The 21,869-nt window shown below is 40.1% G+C and overlaps 2 protein-coding genes across 3 annotated transcripts in view; one reads left to right on the top strand and one right to left on the bottom strand.

The window, feature by feature from the left end:
- Nucleotides 1–5,302, bottom strand: LOC113028361 (C1q-related factor-like). Its single transcript, XM_026178570.2, has 2 exons — nucleotides 4,352–5,302; nucleotides 1–1,092 (listed from the first exon to the last, which is right to left on the bottom strand). Exons 1-2 carry the CDS (start codon nucleotides 4,997–4,999, stop codon nucleotides 913–915), a joined length of 828 nt encoding a protein of 275 aa, XP_026034355.1. The 5' UTR covers nucleotides 5,000–5,302; the 3' UTR covers nucleotides 1–912.
- A 6,458-nt stretch (nucleotides 5,303–11,760) lies between these two features.
- Nucleotides 11,761–21,869, top strand: part of LOC113028360 (vinculin) — a 28,070-nt gene continuing 17,961 nt past the window's right edge. For both annotated transcript variants that reach the window (XM_026178569.2, XM_026178567.2), the window contains exon 1: nucleotides 11,761–12,124. In XM_026178569.2, the coding sequence (XP_026034354.2) occupies nucleotides 11,957–12,124 (168 nt within the window). In that variant the 5' untranslated portion in view covers nucleotides 11,761–11,956. The remainder of the gene's footprint in view (nucleotides 12,125–21,869) is intronic.

Here is a 21,869-nt window from a genome sequence, read left to right as displayed (position 1 = left end):
TGCAAAAGAAATTGAACTTTTAATGAAAAACCATGGACATTAAAATGAAAAGCAACAGCGGTAAATGCTTCCTACATGTAGCTATTTAAAATTTGTTTAAAATCGCTATTTTTTAACATTTTAGCAGTCGTTGCATGCATGAATTAATGAAATAAAGCTTTACGAGCAAGCACTTTAACCGCTACGTGGTAAAATTGTACAACTATCTATTAACAGTTTAGCTGTTTTTAAGGACACACAATAGGAAATACAGTGTGTGCAGTGCTGAAACTACTCTTCCTGTGTTCAGACATTAAGATTCAATATCAAATTTATATTTTATACACTAACATTAAATATGATGAGCTGATATGATATGCGACACGATACATTTTGTGACACTGGCGGCCTTTCAAGCACCAAAATCTCATTGTGGCATCCAGTTTATGACAAATTATCATTTCTTGTGACAACATATGATTCGTCAGTCACTGATGCACAACACTGTATAATACAAAGAGCATGAGAAAGAAAAAAAATCGCAACATAAATCCAAACAGCACATTTACAAACACTGTAGTCACCACGACTGTGGGATTTTCAGACTTAAATTTTAAATGACAGCTCAAAAATGATGGCAAAGCTTCTGCACTGTCAGAGTTGTTACCGTATCTCAATATGACACATGGCAGTGACTGACACCGTTACGTTGCTCGTGTCCATCAGAATAGAAGCATAGGCACCCTGTATACAATGGCATGTGGGCATGACAGTTAACCGACAGCCACAAATCCACAGCTATTATTACCGTATTAATGCTGATCTTAAATATCTAGCTGTGGATCAGTGGCTGTGGGTAACATTAACCTTACTCCACATCAGAAAGTGATCGTCTGCTGGCTGTGACCTTTCACCCCTCGTCCCGTCCAGTCTTCAGTCGGCATAGAGAATAAACCCTGAGAAGGTGCTGTACTTGTTGCTGTTGCCCCCATGAGCCTTTCCCCCATCCAGCTTTATGAAAACTTCATCACCTGCATCCAGATGAAGTATGACACTGTTGCCGGCATAGTCATAACTCTGGTCCTGGTCCTGGGCAATGGCGCTGGCCCTGACCTGGAATATGACACACACACGCACAGAACCGAGGAAAGAGGAAGTGAAGAAATATAAATGCTTAAGAATGTTTTAGTAATTTTAATTGAATGTCATAAGTTCTAACTAATAAAATCCCTTAAGATGACATGACTAAAGTTGATGAAGGTATTGAAAAAAATGCTTTTATTTTTTAAATATCAAATGACTTCCTGTTTTATAGCCTGGCATGTTACTGCTCTGATTATGTTTATATTTATATGTGGACTTTTTTTTAATAGAAGAGGGGGTTTTTTGAGACTGACTTGTGTAAGCTTTATCCCTGTGGTGAATATCTTGTTCTTCTCTTATGACTCAGCTGAGAGGGTCAGGGTTGAGTCAGCCTGCCTCTGAGGAAGGATGGCAGTGCGTACTATCCCTTTGTCTCGAGTTCTTCTCTTGCATCCACCTTTTTCTGAGTGGTGCACTGAAAATGTCATGTTTTCCCGAACATAAGTGTCACTGGGTGAAGAGAGGTAATTACTGCGATATAGAGCAACACACCCAAATCTCGTTGCATGTCTGTGGTTTTAAAAAAAAAAATAGAAACTGCTTGTACACTTAGCCCCTCAAGGACAGATCCCTCCTAAGCTTTAGCTAATGTGTAATGAGCTGGGTTGCCAGATTGGCTGTTACGCTCCAACTTCACCAGACGAGCTAAACAAGTGTAATTCTTGCTTCAACCAGATTGTGGTAGAAAGTTTTAAATTCAGTTAAAGCCATAAGAACATGAAACTGGTGATATTGTATTTTTGAAGTATTTTTACAGTAATAGTCGTTCACAGTGGACATAAATGCCTTCTGTCACTTAGCTTTAAAAAAAGGTGCTTTAGATACATCTAAAGGACAACGGTCACTCTTTTGAGGATGCCAATGTTCACATTTTGGAAAGAGAAGACAGATAGTTTGAAAGAGGAGTCAAAGAAAGTATGTCCACTGTGAATGACCATCTTTCAACAGATCTGTCTGCCATCTATAATCCAGTTTTGAGATCCCTTTCAAAACACCTTAACACCCACTCCTATCCTGGGGCTTTTGACTTCAGTAAATCACATGATAAGGTGGGGCTAGGTTTCAAAATGGGCTCACCCGAAACCTTGGCTGATTGTGACCCACACCTTGGCTTGTGTGATTAGGTAGAGTAGGGGTCTCCAACTCCAGGCTTCTTCTTGCAGGTTTTAAGAATCACCCTGGGTCAACACACTTCATTACCAGCCTCTGGAGAACTACAAGACATGTTCAGGAGGTAATTTAGCCATTTGAATCAGCTGTGTTGGATCAAGGACACATCTAAAACCTGCAGGACACCGGCCCTCGAGGCCTGGAGTTGGAGACCCCTGAGGTAGAGGATAAATAGGGGGTCCATGACCCTCTTGGGGACACTCCCATAGGGCTTAAAATCTGGGACTCTCCACCAACTGCTCTTAGAACTGAAGAAGCTTCTCTGATGAGAAGTGAAACATCTTCAAGAAAATTTAAAGCAGTCCAGACGCTTTTCTTTCCAAGCTCCTTAAACTACGATGACCTGGACGACTGAGAACCTTCCCAGACTGATAAACATGCCCCTGCTCCAACTTTTTAAAAACCTGTTTCTGATATCAAAGGTCAAACAAGGATAAATGTTTTTATGCTTTGGAACCAGAGTTGTATGTCTTGTGGCTGTGGGACTCTGAAAAATGTTGAGCGACAGCATGACAGCATGATGATGGATTTCTGATACATGTGAGCAATGCAGCATAAATTCTCTTGGCTTCCACCCTCTGCTACACTGTAGCAGCAGCACGGTGTCTACAACTGACTGGCATTTTATTTTACAGCAGCTTATTACCATATCTCATGTTAAATATAATGGATAAAAGAAAGTGCCTCCTTTTTGCCTAATAAGTAGCAGGTAGTACTAAATAATTCGTTAATTGTTAATTTCTGTCATTGACTTTTTGTTTTTAATTCCACAGTGATATACCAAATGTCCTATTGAGCCCCAGCTCAATGAGCAATCATATTTTAGTGTCGTTGATGGCAGGAATAGCTTCTCTGTCTTCAAACTGGTTCACATAGGTTGTTTTACAGCTGCTTTAATCAAATCCATGTTTATATGATTACTGTTGTTCTCTTGAAACAGAGTACACCACATACAGACTTTGGCTGGCTGTGTGGTGAGCGTGGTGCAGCCATAAGCATAGACATTTATAGAATTCATGTACATAAGCAGGTTAGGGTTTATCTGAGTATATAAAATGTGTTAAATGTTAAATTTCTGTCTCTTTTCCAATCACCACTAAAGAAAGCAGATATGAAGGAGTAGAAGCCCTTCACTGCAGTATTTGTGAAACTTAAAATATCTGTTTGCACTGAAACTGTGGTTACAGTATGTTCATCAGGTGTGGTTTTGTTGTCTCGGGTTCTTTTTTCCTTGTGAAAAAAACACCTTTTCTGGTTATAATACAAACCATTATAGCCACAAAAGGTTTTTATTGTGGTGTAGTTTGTATTCATCTGAAAGTGCATTTGATGTCCTGCATCAAAAGTATGGAAACAAATCTGAATCTACACTTCTTTTAAAGAATCGATACTAAAATTGATGTTGTGGTGAAGTATGTTGTGATGTAGATGTACTTGTGTTATTGCATCCACCTTAAGTGCAGCCTGCTGCAGTCTGGATGTGGTGTTGGCAGTAAAGTTTTAAGGTTCAGATGTGCAAGGTGTCATCACCCAGGGGCCTTAAAGACATTACAAAATTAGCCATGAATATAGCAAATATCATCACTGGATACTGAAACGCATTCGCCTGACGGGCTGTCTGATAACGTTTACCAGCACATCATTGCATCCATGAAGTTTGTTGTATTTCAAAGGGCACCAGCTTTGAACTAGCCACTACCCCGGGCTGTGTTTTGAAGTGTGCAGAGTGGAGATAGTGCTGTCCTCCTTCCACTCACTTCAGCTTGTACATCATTGGATGTGTAATAATCACAGATACACAATCTGGCAACATGCCACTATGTGTTGTCATTATACTGGACTGTAACACCAGACTAAATCAGAGCTAAATCACTATACACATGAATGCTCGACTACTCAATTTAGTCTGCCAGCATACTGGTAACACTCTTCCTTGAGTATTTTGATGTGCGTTCATCCCAGTAATAATACTTTTCTTTTACAAATTTTACCTTTACACATTTTTAAATTATTAGTTGGGGCTTTAAACACAAGGTGATAAATTCAAAGGCATACCCACCAGGCCATTTTTGATCAGGTCAGCCCACATGCTAGTGCCGTCTCCTCCCCTCATCAGCACATTGTAGATGAAAAAGTAGGTGCCAGGGATCTTACAGGTGAATTTGCCCGTCGCGCCTTCATAGTTACCACCAATGTTAGTCACCACGTCGTCAAAGCGCAGTATATCATAACCTTCTTGAGGGTTTCGTAGTCCTGCATAAAATGCCACCCGAGGAGTGGTATTGTATGTAGTTGTACTAACTGCCCCTTTACCCCCTAAACCTAGGATCCCTGTCCGTACAATGTCCACAGCATCTCCGGGTGGTCCTTTAGGTCCTGGTGGTCCTGGCTCTCCGGGTGGACCCGGGGGTCCGGGCTTGCCGGGACGTCCTGGTTTCCCTTGTGGGCCGTGAGCACTGTACGTGGGCAGCGGTGGACCGATGCTGTGATCACTCAGATCGTCCTCGTTTTCCACCTGTAAGACTGTAGGTGCTGTATCTGTGCCTGTGTGCACACCTTGGCCCGTGGTGCCCGTGCTGGGAAATGGGTCACAAACCATGCGGCAGGTGCCCAGCATCTCGTAGTGGCTCGTGCTGTCATCTATACCACCTGTGCCAACAGAGCTGACCAACACAGGGATGAGGACGACCAGAACCAGGACCAGCATGACCCCCACAGCAGCTGCCACCAGGGTCTTCCGCCCGATGCTCAGCCTGGGAAGGGGCTGTGCTGCCAGCGTGGAACTCTCCGGGGTGGAAATGGTGACTGCGGGGAGTGCGTCCACCTGGCAAAACGCAGATGCAATGAGGATCCCCGATAGTGGAGATGGTGCCCAGGGAGAGCCGGAATAAGTGTGTGACAGAGCTGTGTAGGAGTAAGGGAGAGGGAGAGGAGCAAGGGACCAAAGTGTTCAAGTGAAGAGAGAGACTGAGAGAGTGAGGAGAGAGAGTAAGAGGAGAGGCGGAGGGAGAGAGTGAGACAGCTTGAGAGGGGAAAAAAAGAGAAGAGAGGGGTGGAGAGAGTGAGCCACCATTTGAGTCGGGGCTGGGGAGGGCACTTTCCAACTGGCAGATGTGTAAAGCCAGAGAAGACAGGAAAAAGCTGTGGGATGTATACAGAACAAGAACATATCATCATAAAGAGAAATACATTTTGCTTGAAAAATTAAAATAAGAAAATTTATGAGTTACCGCTGACATTTCTATCCACCAGGTGTGAAAGTGATATCAAATTATTGGCACAGAGTTTGTGCACAGGTGTTTTTTCTCATTTTAAATCCAGTGCAATCAGTTGGAGCTCTTCCATAATGGACTAATTCCAGGTACCTGTATTCAGTCGACCTTCAGACTAATTTTAAAACATAAGGTTCAGAATCTTGTAAGTAAATAAATTTGTTCTGTTTTAAGATTAGCCTTAAAATTTCTATTAGCTGTAGTGAGTTTTGACTCTTAAATGTAATTACTGAAGCCTAGAGCTTTGGCAGCATCGCTTCAACAGACATAAGTAGAGAAAAATGACATATGTACTTTGACAGCAAAATCATTGCATTGAAGTCTGCATCAGCTCTGACATTAAAAGGAGATCATCCTTTCCCCCCTACTGTGTATGTCTTTGTGATTTGAGCAGCACTCTCCTGATTCTTCTAATAATCCACAGGTCTTTCCCACCAGCTTTGTTTTTCACCTCCTCTGAGGCAATCCAGAGGTGTTCCCTGAGTAGAGATGTAGCTATGCAGGGATGCAATTTCTGAATACTATATCATACTCTGTAATGTTCTTCTAGTTGAATGGACCCTAAAAAACTCCAAAGACTCTTCAGTCCATCAATGCTGGCTGCTTTAATGCAAAGTAGCAGCTCTGCTCTAATCTCCCTCCAGATGTCTCATTCCTTCTCTAAAGCTGAGCACAGTCACCCTACAGGAAAACAGATTTTGGCCATTTCAGGCACAAATGAAAGTGATCTGAATTGTATGTATGGCCACATATACTGTGTGGGGATTTTTGGATCAGTATGTTAGACAGTGCTCTCCAACAGCTTGACAAACGAGGGAAGAATTAGGAAGAATCTGATGTTCATCCCTCCAGTATGGTTCAGTGTCACGGAGAATCAGTGCCAAGCCACATTAAACTTGCTCGGGTGGCACATGATGGCCTAACTCAGACACTTGTTTGGTTATTTGATGCTGTTTTCTTTGTGCATTCTTTGTGTTTTCACCAATTTAAAAATTTTTTTTTCCAGTTTGCCATTTGATTCACTTTTATTTTAGCTGAGATTTAAATGACTGAGACACCATCACTCTGAGCCCACACAATAACGTAAGTTTATCATCCCGCAAAATTACATTTTACATACTTTAACTTGAGTTTGTAGCATTAATTTACATGAGAACTCGATGTTTTATGGTAAATTAAAAGTATTTCCACGTGAAAGAACAATTAAATTACCAAATGTTATGGTCAAGCATTACTGTAATATAAATAATCAGGCTTAAAAACATCAAAAAATTGCTTTTATTGTTAATATTTTTTCTTTTTTAAACCTTAAGAAAAATTCTGTACAGAATATGCATTTCTAGCTTTACTTTTCTCTACTTTTACCCGTTTTTGTCAATAATTTAAAAAAGATACAGAACTACTAAAAATAAAATCTGTGAAATTACAGTAATGAACAGTAATTATAGCTGTTTTCAATAATTAAAACTGTATTTTGACCAAAACTTAATAGTTTTATCTAAATAAACATTGCATAGGGTGTTAAATTTGCAACTTTGTTTTTATAGTCTTTTATGTGGAATCTTAAATAAAAAGGTAATTTACATTTTATTAGGGCCCGAGCACTGAGAGTGCGAAGGCCCTATTGTATCTGATCCGTTTCTTCTTCTTATTATTATTATTATTATTATTATCATTATTATTATTATTATTATTCAGGCAAAACAAGGGCCTTTTTGAGGGCCTAAACATGCTCAAAAACTCATGAAATTTGCACACATGCCAGGTCTGGTGAAAAATTTTGTATTTTAATGGTTTTACATATGAGCACTGGGAAATGGCTCTAGAGTGCCACCTATGCCTTGTTAAATGCAGCCCTACGACCACATCGTTTGAGCTACATGTATGAAATCTGGCACACATGTGTATCTTGCCGAGTCGAACAAAAGAGTCTGTGGGCCCATTGACGCAAACCCAACAGGAAGTCCGCAATTTAGAAGTGAAGGTGACATTTTGGCTCTAATTTTGCCGTTTCCATGCCTCGAACTTTTTCGAACTCCTCGTTGAGATTTGGTTGTATAAGCTTCATCTTTGGTCAGTGTCAACTACACACCTGGGCCATGTTAAATTGCGGAGCTTTTGAGTTTTCGTGATACGGTGAGGCCGTGGCGCCACAGCGAATTTCGATGACTCGCCATGAAAATCTTATTGCCTCTCATTCAGTCATACATTGTCCGATCTGGACCAAAGAGCACACATATGATAAGGCTCCACCCCTGAACATATTTCAACTGCCATATTTGACATAAGGGCCAGCGCCACCTAGTGGGAACAGGAAATGTCATGTTTTACACTTTGGGGTGCAGTATTGTGATGGGTGACATCTGCAGCCTCAAATTTCTCCAGGAAAGCCTTAAGGAGTTGGTCTTGCGTTACAGTGAAAACTGTGAGTTTTCACGAAAGGGTGTGACCCCGAAAGCATGGCGAACTTTCATGTCTCGCCATGAAGAAACAAATTAGTATAACTCAATGAAATCCAGTCTGATCAGTACCAGACTTTACAGGCATGATGTCAGACCTGCCCTGCACAGATTGATGTGCCCATTGTCAGGAATACACAGAACGCCACCTAGTGGCAACAGGAAATATCATGTCTTTCACTTTGTTGTACTGATTTTCACAGGTTCATCGTGGCCACCTCAAAAGCGGTGAATATCACCATCAGTCCCTCATGATGCTTCAGTGCAAAAATTGTGACTTTAAACTGAACTTTAAATCTGGTGGCAACGCGGTTCACCATGAAAAATGAAGTGGCTTTTGAGGGGCTTGGAAAGTTTATAAAGTCTTGAAATTTGGCCCACACCTCCAATGTGATGAAGGCTTTGTTGTTATGTGATCATTTTCATTGAATAGTGCAAAATGGCTCCACAGCGCCCCCTACAATATTTCAAATCATCAGCCCCTGCTCTGTGTTTTATGTATGAGTCTGAAACCTGGTAAGCTTATAGAAGATGTCAAGATGTACAACAAAGTCTCTTGGAGCAATATCCCAAATCCAACAGGAAGTCAGCCATTTTAAGATTAATGTGTAATTTTGGCGACATTTTCCCCTTTGTCTCTTTGTACTGTGAGGTGATATTACCTGACCTCCCCAGTCTGCTAAAGAATGTATGTATGGCTCATTTGCTTTAAAGTTCAAGTCCTCCATACCACATAAACCTGCTGTGTTCATATGGTAGCTTACATAATAGCCAGTCATAAGCCTTGGTGCTCGGTGTTTAAGCTGTTAAGCTGTTTGCTGTGCTGTGCATGGTGTATCCTTTGTAAATGTGTTGCATTTAAGTATTAGAAATGCAGTGCTTAAAAACCCAGAATGTTTATTTTAAAATCTAGTCAAGCTTCTACATTTCCAAATGTTCTAAATTATGACATGTGACAAAAGATCTAGCAATAGATGTAGCAGTGGCATGAAGAACAGCATCCAGAATGCTCCACGTATCTTAATAACCCACAAACACGATGCATGTGTTTTTTAGATACAGTCTATCCAACATGCACAGAAAATCAACTATTCTGCTACCAATTAACCACCTGATTTAACTACAAAACAAACCGTGTCACATTGATGCGAGCTGCATAAACGTGACTGCATACACGTGGCTGAATTATAACATGTATGAAAATGGAACAATTGTAAAGTGAGACTTGAGTTTCATTGGAGTAATATAAGCAGACAATCATTTTGTGAGTCCCCTCTGCATTTTGATGGCACCGTTTTCTCGGGACATGACAATGGCTCTGAGTCACACACCTCAAGCAGCGCTTTCTTGCTGAGTCTCTCTAGCTCATGACACAACACACTAAATCAGAGGGATGACCATTAACTCAGAAATATGAACACAAACTCAGTTTTACTGATAACATTTTGTGTTTTTAAATCCTTCATATGAAATTTGGTCCAGGGAGATCGCATGAGAAAAAAATTGTTGTTGCGAGCACATAGCACAAGAAGTCAACAAACAATCAACCAGGATTCACTTAAAAAAATCATCAAAATCTTTTTTTTTAAAAATGGATGCATTCTTATAAATACCAAAACTTCTGCCCTCTGACATCGTACAGTTTTCTCCAACAACTACCTCACGATTTCTCATTCATTTGCAGACTTTAGTGCCCTCGTGTGGTCTTTTCAAAAATTACAACATGTGTTACCTCCACATATCCATTCCCACATTCCTAACATGTTTATGTTTAGCAGGTCATGTTTGTCTTCATGCTTTAAGGTCAGCTTTTAACATGAAGCACTGATGAAAAAAAGGAGATGATAGTGGTTTTGGAGGAAATGTCTGGAAGTTTATTGCATTCAAAATTGATCATTGATACAAGGACATACATATGAATCATCAAGCATTTTTTATTTAAGCAGTTACATGTGTTCATTGGTTCACATTTCCATGCTGAGAAACACACATGTAGATATCAACCAGTTCATCACATTCACTCTCATTCATCCACATTTTGGGAAAAGGTGTTCTTAGACTTAACTTGTGTCTTGATGCTGCTGTTGATATCAGTTCACCTTTGCATAGGTCAAAAAGCAAGTTTTTGAATTATGGACAAAATAAGGATTGCTTTTCCTTGGACTTTCTGCTAAGTGGCACTAAAGTATGCCTTCATTATTTATTGTTTATTGAAAATATACATACTGAGATCATTTGACTTGCTATAAAATAGTAATACGGGTGTATTTTGCAATGGCTATATTCTGTTTAAGTGCTCAAGAGTTATATTAAATTCCAATGCACTGACTGCATTTAATTCTCTGAGCCAGAAGATGGCGCCCAGGCATTATTAAAAAGGCATCCCACAACAAACAGCAAGGCCATGCTGAAGCCAGTGGATTGTCAAAGTAAATCAGAATTACAACTATTTGGGTTATTTTTGACAAAACATCCATATATAGTAAAACGATCTCTCTCTATATTTCCTGCAATGTGCAGTCTGGACATTTATGATCTTTACGATTGCAATCCCCTTAAACACCATGCAGCAGCAGGGCTCAGGTATCTATAGAGTAGCAGGACAGCAGAAGGTAGACCACCCATCATGAGCACATTCCAGCATGCACGCACAAGATGACGTTATTAGTAATCGGAGAGCATAGGAAACAGCAGGCCATCTTTGAAGTCTATATTCAGGATGCAGTCCTCCAGAGGTGGTCCTTTTGGTCTCTTTTGATTATTATTTCTTTAAATAATTGTACATTCAACTATATTATAGAATAATAATAACAATAATAATAAAATAGGTTGTGTCACGAAACATAAAGTTCAAATGTTCAAATTGGGATCTCTTTATTGACCTTTGGTATGACAACTCCTTACACAGGGGGAAAGCATGTCAATCCCTTGTATGTTTACACAGTGGTTCAAACAGAGTAACTTCCTTGATTCTTTCTTTTTGGACTCTTCCTTTTTAGGCAATGGGCTGCTGCCTTGTAGCCCCTCTGGGGAATCTGTGGGAATTCCTTAGCTGGTTTGCTTGGCAGTTGGTTTTCAGTCCTCAAATATTGTTATTTCAGGATGTGAGGGTGAGGGTGAGAAGGAATTTTAAAAAGTGCCATGTCCAGCCACTGACAGAGCTGGGTTTGTAAACAGTTCAGTATGTCGGATGTTATCTCTGATAAGGGAAAATTGTTTTCAGCCAGATACTATGGGTCACTGCAAATTGGTAAAGTAGTGTGTAGGGTGTCCTTTATTTAAATTGAGATGTATACTCACAGAGCCTGTTATATATCAGTCAGTCATTGACAAGTAGGTTAGAAAATAGTGTCTTTGTTACCATTTATTTACAGCTTCTTTACTTTGTGGAGAATTTCGGAGTGCCCTGCGGAGTATACTGTTTGTTTTGGGAAGGGTTTGTAATCTGATCTCCACAGCTCCGATTTCTGGGCCAGCGGGGCCGAAAGCCCGACTAGTTAATTCACAGCTACTGGAATCGCACTCCCCTCTCAAACAGTAGACACATATTTCCCTTTTTAGGACATATGATGAGGATCTATTACGTAATCTAGGGAGCACTTGGATCTCTAGCAAACTCGTCAGTATGGAAGAAGGCGGTCCCGATACGGAGCGGCAGCCCTAATAACCAATCACAATCTAGGAAGCGTGCGTTCTCGTTCATTGATTGGGAAGAAGGCGGAAACCGTTGGTTGACGTTTAGGTTGCTCGCGCTCACTCTCTGGCTGGGAGTTTTTTCGCGTTCATGTTTTCATTGTACTTGTAGTCGGGAGGACTATCCTGGGGGGGAAAAGATCGTGCGTGGATTGTTTTAGGCTTCTGTAGAGGGAGATTTGGAGAAAACTGCCTTTGGTGGTAGAGTTTTTACTTAGATAGTGTTCTAAAGTTGTCACCATGCCGGTTTTTCACACGAAGACGATAGAAAGTATCCTGGAGCCGGTGGCTCAGCAGATATCCCATCTGGTGATAATGCACGAAGAAGGTGAAGTTGATGGGAAAGGTATCCCAGATCTGACGGCGCCCGTAGCTGCTGTTCAGGCAGCCGTTAGTAACCTTGTTCGGGTGAGTAACTTTCTTCTCTGTATAAAATCACATTGGTAAAGTTTGGCTGAGCTCGGCGAGTGTCGTAGGCTACCTGTCGCATTGTCCCATTCACCCATTACTTTCCAATGAAGTTGGACACAACACTTCACTCAGCAGAGTGTTAATGCGGTTACCAAATGTGTGTTCAATGGCAGGATTAGGGAATGCCATGAAACTTTTTTGGAGTTATTTAACTCGGGGCAAAAGGGCAGTGACGCCCTTTTCCCCTTGAAGATATGCCCTGCCTCCTCCTCTGTACATGACTGCCATAGCTTGACGTAGGCACTGCTGTAATGTGTGAGTCAGGTACAGGACCACAGTGAATTACTTTTTACTTTAATCACTCGGCTGCACAGAACAGCTGCACCTGTAGTGATCATCTATGAATAGTTCTGCAAATCACATCACTGCACTACATATCATATGCATTTGAATATTCAGCTATCAGTGCACTACTAATGCGTGAAAACAGTTATGAAAGGGGCATAGTAAGTAGTAAGAAGCGTGTGCATGTGTATTTGGTCCATAAGATTGTAGGACCAGACTAGGAATCTCAGCTGTAGTGTGTAAATGAGAAGTAGGTGCAGTAATTTATCGAAACATGTTCAAAATGTGTGGAAATAAAGTGTGTATAAAGCTAAAAAGCACACTTTATACAATTCTAATGAGCTTTAAAATCAATATGTGCTATGATCACCTTTATTCTTAAATACAGCCTGAACTCTCTTATTCAAGCTTTCCTTATAAGTAGTCTTCATGAATAGTTTTCCAGGGTTCTTCAAGGACATTCAAAACTCTTCTTTGGATGTTGGCTGCCTTTTGTTCTGTTCTCTGTAAAGCTGATCCCACATTGATTTAATAATTTTGAAGTTTGGGCTCTGGGGAGGCCAATCCATGACAGATAGTGTGCCGCTGTGTTTTTCTTTGAGTACTATGGCAGTATGTTTAGGATCATTGTCATGCTGTAAAATAAAGCTGTTGCCAATTAAATGCTTCCAGATGGTACTGGATGGTGGATTGAAATTGAATGGTAATTCTCTGCCTTCATAATTCATTCAGTTTTGACAAGCTCTCCAAGACTGCTGGCTGAAATGCAGACCCAAACCATGAAGGAGCCTCCACCTTGTTTCACATGGCTGCCTTTTGCTTCCTGACCTCCTCTTTAAATATTGAACCAAATATTTCATCACTTCAACAAGACCTGTTACCACAAATTTTTCAGTCCAGGTCTTGTGTAATTTGGCATAACTCAGCGTTTTGTTCCTGTTTCCCTTCCCCGTAATGGTTTCTTGAAAGCCACCCTTCCACTCAGAACATTTCTAATGAGGCTTCAGTGGACAGTAGATGGATCAGCTGAAGACCATGTTTCGGATCAGTTTTTTCATCTAATACTCTCCGGGAATCACATTGGTGGTGGAAAATACTATTTTATGCCTGTCAGATTGCAAAGTTTAAAATAGATTCTTTGCCAAGTTGTTTTGTGTGGAGTGGACACAACCTTGGTTCATCACTTGAGTGGGTTGCCTTTCTTATGCTTCATGCATTCAGTCATTCATCAAATATGAAGAAATGAGGGGTGGCTTGGAAGTTTTGCACTAATGTAAAAACTGCAACCCTTCAGTATTAAGCTTAATGTTATATTTTAAAAACTGATAATATTTGTAGTAACTGATAAATATGACATTGTGTGTATAATATTCACCTGCAAAAATTCATTTTGAGTTGCGTGTGTTTCATACCTTAGTCACGAGTCACGATTTGCTCTGTGTGTCCTCATGTTACACAGAAACCACTTGCTATTGACCCCATGACCTAGAACCACACTTTTTTTTAAAAAATAGAACCTGTCATCATACACATAATCTTGATGCACTATAGTGAATCTGGCTACATTATCAGATCTAGTTTGTGTCTGTTATCTTTTTCTATCCACATGGTAATTAACTTGTCTATGGGCCTATTAACTATGTGTTTCCAACCTATCTTTTTAAAACATTAAATTATACACAGCCCCTTCACCAGATGCAGCTGTTGCCTCAATTATATTTAGACTCAGTGATGTAGTTATAATGGCATGTCTCAAAACCACATTGTATCTATCATGGAAGCTAGTTAGGAAATGACTGTCAATTTTATCCTGAAACACATGCTGAGTTCGTAACAAAGGAAGCGAGGGCCCTGTCAGATACTGTGGCTTATATGGAAAGAAAAGCATACAGGCTAAATTGAGGCAGACATGGTTCCTGTGTGTTGTGCAGTCTGTCAGCCTGGTCGAGCCCAGAACCCCTGGCACTTGTCGGGCAATAAATTTGGACAATTACTCTGGCGTCAGCAAAGGAATGTTTCATTTAGGGGGATTGCCTACCATTGCCTCGCAGTTTATTTATTACAGTTCATGGCCTATAAGAATTTCAATCTGGTTTACTTCATTCTGACGCTTTGTTTTTCCTCAGTGCCCACTCTTAAACAACAGGTCTGCACCTCATTGTGTCCATTATTTATATGTTTACAGGCTTCTGTCCTCTAAGGGCCTTTATAATACCCCCTTTCCACCCATGCTGGAGCCTATTCTGCTTTGCTGTCTTTCAAGAGCAAACCTTCTATTTTGACAGGTCTAAGAACTAAATGGTACATGTTTTTGGACCATTTTGGGTGGACTGCAGTAAATTTAGACTCCCTTTAACCCCATGATTAGGGTGGATTTAGCACAAGAGCTCATTACCAGTCCACTTACAACAAACCATTGAATAAACAAAGCCAAAGCAGAGCTAAATAAGGCTCGGTAATACATTTTAATATTTAGATATTAAGCGGTCAAGTTGTTCTGCCACTCAGTTTTTAAAAAAGTACAGAATTAAGTTTTTAGTGTAGAAACCTTTTATTTCGGCCAAGTAATTAACATGAAAACAGGGCTTGTCGTAGCACATGAAAATGTCCTGTGTATCCTCAGCTATCTTAGGATGAAATCATCCAGGCTTTCTGGACACTGTGAATTGTGATCAGATGTTTCCAACAGTGGCATGAATGGTTGCACGAGTCTGTAATTATTTCCAGTTGCTGTGGCAACATTACAACATGAACAGCGTTATGAGATCACTGAAGTTAAGGATCCGATGCAATTTCTTGTGGTCACAGTCCCATGAGTCATACATTGCAGAGCCTACATAAGTAATCAAATACACCGTGTAGCCCTTATCTTTGATTTTATCTAATGAGAAAACAGAAGTTTATTTTAGTCCATTAGCTGTTGGTGTCTTTTCCCTGCATATTTCATTGTTTTCCTAAAAATGACTTTTGAACTTCTTCATTTTTGCACCTGTTTTGTACTAGTTACTTGAAGTGAGTCTGCTTGAAAACAAAAATGTAAGCGTCTAACTTGAAAGTATATCTTTACTATCTAGGGAAAAGGATGAACCCTTCTAATTGGATTTTATTTAGTCATTGTCGGGATAGGATCGTTTCAAAGAAAAGCCATTTATTTGCTTTATTGTCTGTGCTTCCTAGAAAACCATCTGTTGCACAGACTTCCTCCCCCATTAACTCTGTCCAAGATCTCCAGAGCAGAAGCTTAAGTACTGTAATCAAGTTAAAAAACTGAGATGACCTAGAAATCGAACAGAGAGCAAGTTGCAAGTAATTCTACCTTTAAATTGCTTATTAAGACGATTGCACCAGGTTTTCCGACTAAAAAGGAAGGTGAGATTCCAGGATGTCTTGGATGCTTTAGCCTGTCTGAAGAGATCAGGTACAAATGATTAATTTTTAACTTATTCTAGCAGATGCATGGAGATAAAAGTGTAGCCCCGAACCATAATTGTTACTCTAGCAACATCACAAACTACTGTCATATACTCTGTGTTCATTTAATATCTATGACTACAGGGAGTGCAGAATTATTAGGCAAGTTGTATTTTTGAGGAATAATTTTATTATTGAACAACAACCATGTTCTCAATGAACCCAAAAAACGCATTAATATCAAAGCTGAATGTTTTTGGAAGTAGTTTTTAGTTTTAGCTATTTTAGGGGGATATCTGTGTGTGCAGGTGACTATTACTGTGCATAATTATTAGGCAACTTAACAAAAAACAAATATATACCCATTTCAATGATTTATTTTTACCAGTGACACCAATATAACATCTCCACATTCACAAATATACGTTTCTGACATTCAAAAACAAAACAAAAACAAATCAGCGACCAATATAGCCACCTTTCTTTGCAAGGACACTCAAAAGCCTGCCATCCATGGATTCTGTCAGTGTTTTGATCTGTTCACCATCAACATTGCGTGCAGCAGCAACCACAGCCTCCCAGACACTGTTCAGACAGGTGTACTGTTTTCCCTCCTTGTAAATCTCACATTTGATGATGGACCACAGGTTCTCAATGGGGTTCAGATCAGGTGAACAAGGAGGCCATGTCATTAGTTTTTCTTCTTTTATACCCCTTCTTGCCAGCCACGCTGTGGAGTACTTGGACGTGTGTGATGGAGCATTGTCCTGCATGAAAATCATGTTTTTCTTGAAGGATGCAGACTTCTTCCTGTACCACTGCTTGAAGAAGGTGTCTTCCAGAAACTGGCAGTAGGACTGGGAGTTGAGCTTGACTCCATCCTCAACCCGAAAAGGCCCCACAAGCTCATCTTTGATGATACCAGCCCAAACCAGTACTCCACCTCCACCTTGCTGGCGTCTGAGTTGGACTGGAGCTCTCTGCCCATTACCAATCCGGCCACGGGCCCATCCATCTGGCCCATCAAGACTCACTCTCATTTCATCAGTCCATAAAACCTTAGAAAAACCAGTCTTGAGATATTTCTTGGTCCAGTCTTGACGTTTCAGCTTGTGTCTTGTTCAGTGGTGGTCGTCTTTCAGCCTTTCTTACCTTGGCCATGTCTCTGAGTATTGCACACCTTGTGCTTTTGGGCACTCCAGTGATGTTGCAGCTCTGAAATATGGCCAAACTGGTGGCAAGTGGCATCTTGGCAGCTGCACGCTTGACTTTTCTCAGTTCATGGGCAGTTATTTTGCACCTTGGTTTTTCCACACGCTTCTTGCGACCCTGTTGACTATTTTGAATGAAACGCTTGATTGTTCGATGATCACGCTTCAGAAGCTTTGCAATTTTGAGACTGCTGCATCCCTCTGCAAGATATCTCACTATTTTTGACTTTTCTGAGCCTGTCAAGTCCTTCTTTTGACCCATTTTGCCAAAGGAAAGGACTTTGCCTAATAATTATGCACACCTGATATAGGGTATTGATGTCATTAGACCACACCCCTTCTCATTACAGAGTTGCACATCACCTGATATGCTTAATTGGTAGTAGGCTTTCGGGCCTATACAGCTTGGAGTAAGACAACATGCATGAAGAGGATGATGTGGACAAAATACTCATTTGCCTAATAATTCTGCACTCCCTGTAGTTATTCCTCATTGAGACAATGAGCGAGATCTCAATTAAAGATGAATGTTAGGAATGCGAAGAATTCCCAACAGGCAGGAATTTATCCCATTTTGGAGGGGGAGGTGGGATTGGGCTGATCCTTTGAATGAACAACTTTACTCCCTGACCATGTTTTCACATGTCAGGAGCTTCTTTTTTGTCAGTGATATCAAGTTTTAGCCTGATACATATCTTTAGCTGCAGGATGTGGCTATGCTGTGGCTGACTGGTCGATTTCTAGCCGAACCAATATGCTTGTGCAATGAGAACGATTGCCTTTGTTGCACAAATGAGTGTTGTAACGGTAACATCAAGAAAATGAAATAAGTTGTTTGTAAAGCTGAAAATGTTTAAAAGAAAGCATCCTGTCATGAAAATTTGATGCTTGTTTTTTTATTGATGTCTTTCAATTTTAGCAGTCATTTTAATCTGACAAAGTAAAATCATTTTTGAGGCACATATCACTGTTAAAAAGACTGATATTTTTAATGATTCTAAGAGTTTTGATAATGTCCTAATGGGATAAATGGAGAGCATACTTGTCTGTGTCAGTAGCCAGCCTTTAAGGTTGGCTGTGCAGGCCTGTTGTAGCTCATTATTTTTATAGCTCCTTTTTATAGGTGTAAGGTTAAAAAAAAAAATCCAGTTTCTTCCTGTTTGCAGAGATCACGTGACTTGTGGAGATGCTTCTCTGTGTAGATCACTGAGTTTTTGTTGGGATAAAGAAGCTACTGTCTTCTGCAACACTCTGGAGGTTACAAAATATCACTCTGATTTATGAAATGCAGTTACTGGAAGCTGGGCTCGGCAGCAGTCACTGATTAGTGGGTTGTGTGAGAAATCTGGCCTCATGCTTTTTGCTCAATCTGCACAACACATCTGCAAGACTCTTGGAGGCCTTTAATATCTTCTCGAATGTCCTTAAACTTTGAAAGAAATACAGAGGATGCAACACGAGGGCGCTTTTAGGGGAATTTTTAAATACTTAATTGTGACGTGATCAGTATTTGAGTATTTTTGTTTATAGCAATTTCAATCACCCACTTCTCTAACCCTTTAGAAATGGGAAACAAATGAGCTCATTAAGTAAACTGCTTCACAGGCCAACAAAAGAAACCCTTTCCTATTACCTGGTACTCAAACTTCCTGCATTTTGTCAAGGGAAACAATTTCATGCAGCTCTCCATTTGATTCTATTATCTTGGCAGCAATGTGAGAACTATGGACTGTGAAATGTTTGTATAGTCAAACAAGAACACCTTACTAGTCCTCATGCTCATGCACTATCAATTCATAATGCAAAGTTTGTGTATTTTTAGCTTTTTCTGATGAAAATTAGCTGGGATAGGAGAATACGGCAGAGCGTTGAGTTGAAAAGGAAATGCAGGAAGCCAAGTCAGGAATACCCAGCAGCTGTCAGCCCCACTCTGAACAAATGAAAGGAAAGCAAAGGGAAACCCTTGTCCCTCAGCAGCAGGGTGTTTATGACTCCAGAGCACACCATGACAAATCACAAAATGCACCTGGGGTGATCTTTTTTGTGGGGGGGTTTTTCCCCAAGAAACAAAAATTCAAGATTTTGTTGGAATTGTTTCCTGTGCAGTTTGTGTTCCCCAAAAACACTGCAATCAGTATTACCAAATGTATTTTAAAACACGGATGTGGCTTTCTAAAATTGCTCAATTGAAACTTATGAAAGAATATTGAGAGAGTAGTAGAAATATAAAATGCATTTCCAAGTCAGGTGTAGACAAGGACTTGTACTTGCCTCTTTTTTACCCTATTTGAGCTCTTAGCTTTTAACTTAACTTTCGTACATTCACTGCGATCACATCTGTCCATGTTGTAATCGAATATCAGAAGGAACTTGGAGATACCGTATTTTGCCCAAGGAAACCTCAACATTTAGCCACTCCACCTTTGAGCTGCTGTTTTCCACGTTGTCAGACAAACCATGTTCTTCGGCACACTTCCGGCACTTTCTTTTTATGATTAGTTCTGTTGTGGACACCATTCATGCTAGTTATGATAGAGTAATGAACAAACATGAAGTTCTAGTAACCCCTTTAAGCCATCAGCTGCTACTCGAGGCTATTTTGCTATGTTCAGCTTTCTGTGATGTACCTTGTGTAGTTATGTTTTGTAGGAGAACAGAGGCAGTAATAATTTGTGTCCTTTAACAGATTCATGGATATTTAAAGTCTTTGACTCTTTCAAACTCAACAGTTTGCGTTTTTACACCAGTGTAGTCTGTATTTTAACTGAAAATTAATATTCTTTTCATGTAAACGTGAACAAAAACATCAGCTCCCTTTTTAGACTGTCTTTTTAGAATAGTTTCCCCCTCATTTTCTGCTAAACAAGCTGAGCTGTAGTCTAGTTTAATGGAATATAAAGTAAAGTTACAGTCCTACATTTCATGGAAATAGTTATATCAATCAGATAGTGACAAATAGGTTTTATATGGAACCACGTCATTGGTTGGCCAAATGTGAAGTTGAGGCTTCCTCTCTAGCACTTAAAAGTTATCTGTTAAATGTGTTGTTTTTAGCTGTCCGTGTTCTGTGGAAGTGAACACATGCAACATGCTTTTTATTGACTCACTCTTCTTTTTAAGATAAGGACAATGAGTATAAATGCTGTTCCCCAGTAAGGCTGTGAGCTGCAAAGTTCCTGCATTGTGAAATAGTAGTTGTGATGTATTTCTCTAGCCACAGAGCCTGTTTTGCCTCTCCTAGCAGAACAATTGATTTGTGACTTTCAAGCAGATGATAGGATTTGGACACACCGTGCATAAGTGTTTACTGATCCAAATAAGAACAAACAAACAAACATGTTGGACACCGCTTGGAAGATGTGTGATAATGCCATAAGCACAATGTTTCTGCTGCCCTTCTGAATCATTATTAGTCAAAAGCCATTTGATATGTTAAAAAGCAGCACTTCCTGGTTTGAGACTATTGATCAAAGGTAGCTAATGGAGTGCTTTTGCATCAGATTGCAGTTCAGAGACACTTACTGTGGAAATCGGCGTCTTTCTCTCTGAGAAATACAAGTGTAGTTTATTTTCTTATATGGTGTTAAGGGTTAGCGGTAGCACTGCTTGTAGGAATTTTGCAGTCATAGATCTTTGAGGTCCCCATGACTAACGCAGTATTGTGTTAAAACTGCCCGACATGAGAAAGGCAGGCTGTGTCTTGGCAGTCTGGAGGCTTTCAGAGTCGCCTTTCTTCTCGAGAAAGAGTGATGGGCTCCTGTCAACAATGCAGAGTCTGTGCTAAAGGAGCAGCCACTTTATCAAGCTACTTCACAACACAGGAGTGCCAGTGTTTCCACTCTAGGCTCAAATGGGACACACAGCTAAAAGTGTTGTAATGGCAGCTTGGAAGAAGATGACACTAAATCTGTGGAAGGCTTTAAAAAGATGCTGGGAGGGAACAGCTGTGCTTCTTTAAATTGTTTTGCAAGATTCTATTCAAGAAATAGAGGATTTTTATTGTGGTTTGGGTTGGCTGTCATAGCTTTAATTACTAATGACTGGTGACCGGACATCCTCATGTCATTGTTTCCCTAAGTCTTGATATCAATAATTTAATGGGGGGAAAATACCATAAAATTGACAGAAAAGTAATCTGGAAAAAAGAAATACAAAGTATAGGCTTCAGGGGTCTCAGTTCAGTATTATTCTTTATATTAAGTTTGATTTGTTATAAATTAAATATCCTTGCATTTCAACTTTTGTTGCTGTCGGACAAGACTTGTAATTACAGGCCATTCTTGGCTTTGGTAACTAGTGAAGGACATTATCTTCTATTGTTTTACAGAAGAAACTATTAATCTCTTAGGCCAACAAAAGACCCCAGGAGACAAATCAAGAGATAAATAATCACAAGCTGTAACCCTAATGTCAAACTAGGGCTTTGCTGCCGTCACAGGAATGTGGTCCAAAATCACGACAGAGGCTCAAAATAGTAAAAGAGGCCAGGCATCACAAACTGCTCGACAACAAGCGTTGCAAACTTTGGTTACAGTTCTATTTTTACATCAAATTGTTTGGATCGCTGGTGCAAAACAATTTTTGAACTTCACACAACAGGAAGAGGCACGACAAGGGAGGAAGGAAAGGAAGACAGTGACAGTATCAAGAAATTTAAATTTGCTCAGTTTCAGAGACTCCTGTGCGACGCTTCGGGGTCAATATGACTCAGCTCTTGTTAAATGAATGCTCAGTTTCAGATCATGTCTAAACTTGACTTGAGCTTCAATAAATAG

This window comes from Astatotilapia calliptera, chromosome 8 (assembly GCF_964374335.1).
Source record: "Astatotilapia calliptera chromosome 8, fAstCal68.1, whole genome shotgun sequence".
Lineage (NCBI taxonomy): Eukaryota > Metazoa > Chordata > Actinopteri > Cichliformes > Cichlidae > Astatotilapia > Astatotilapia calliptera.
The sequence above is the reverse complement of the archived record's forward strand: the minus strand, read 5'-3'. Positions and strand labels throughout refer to the sequence as shown.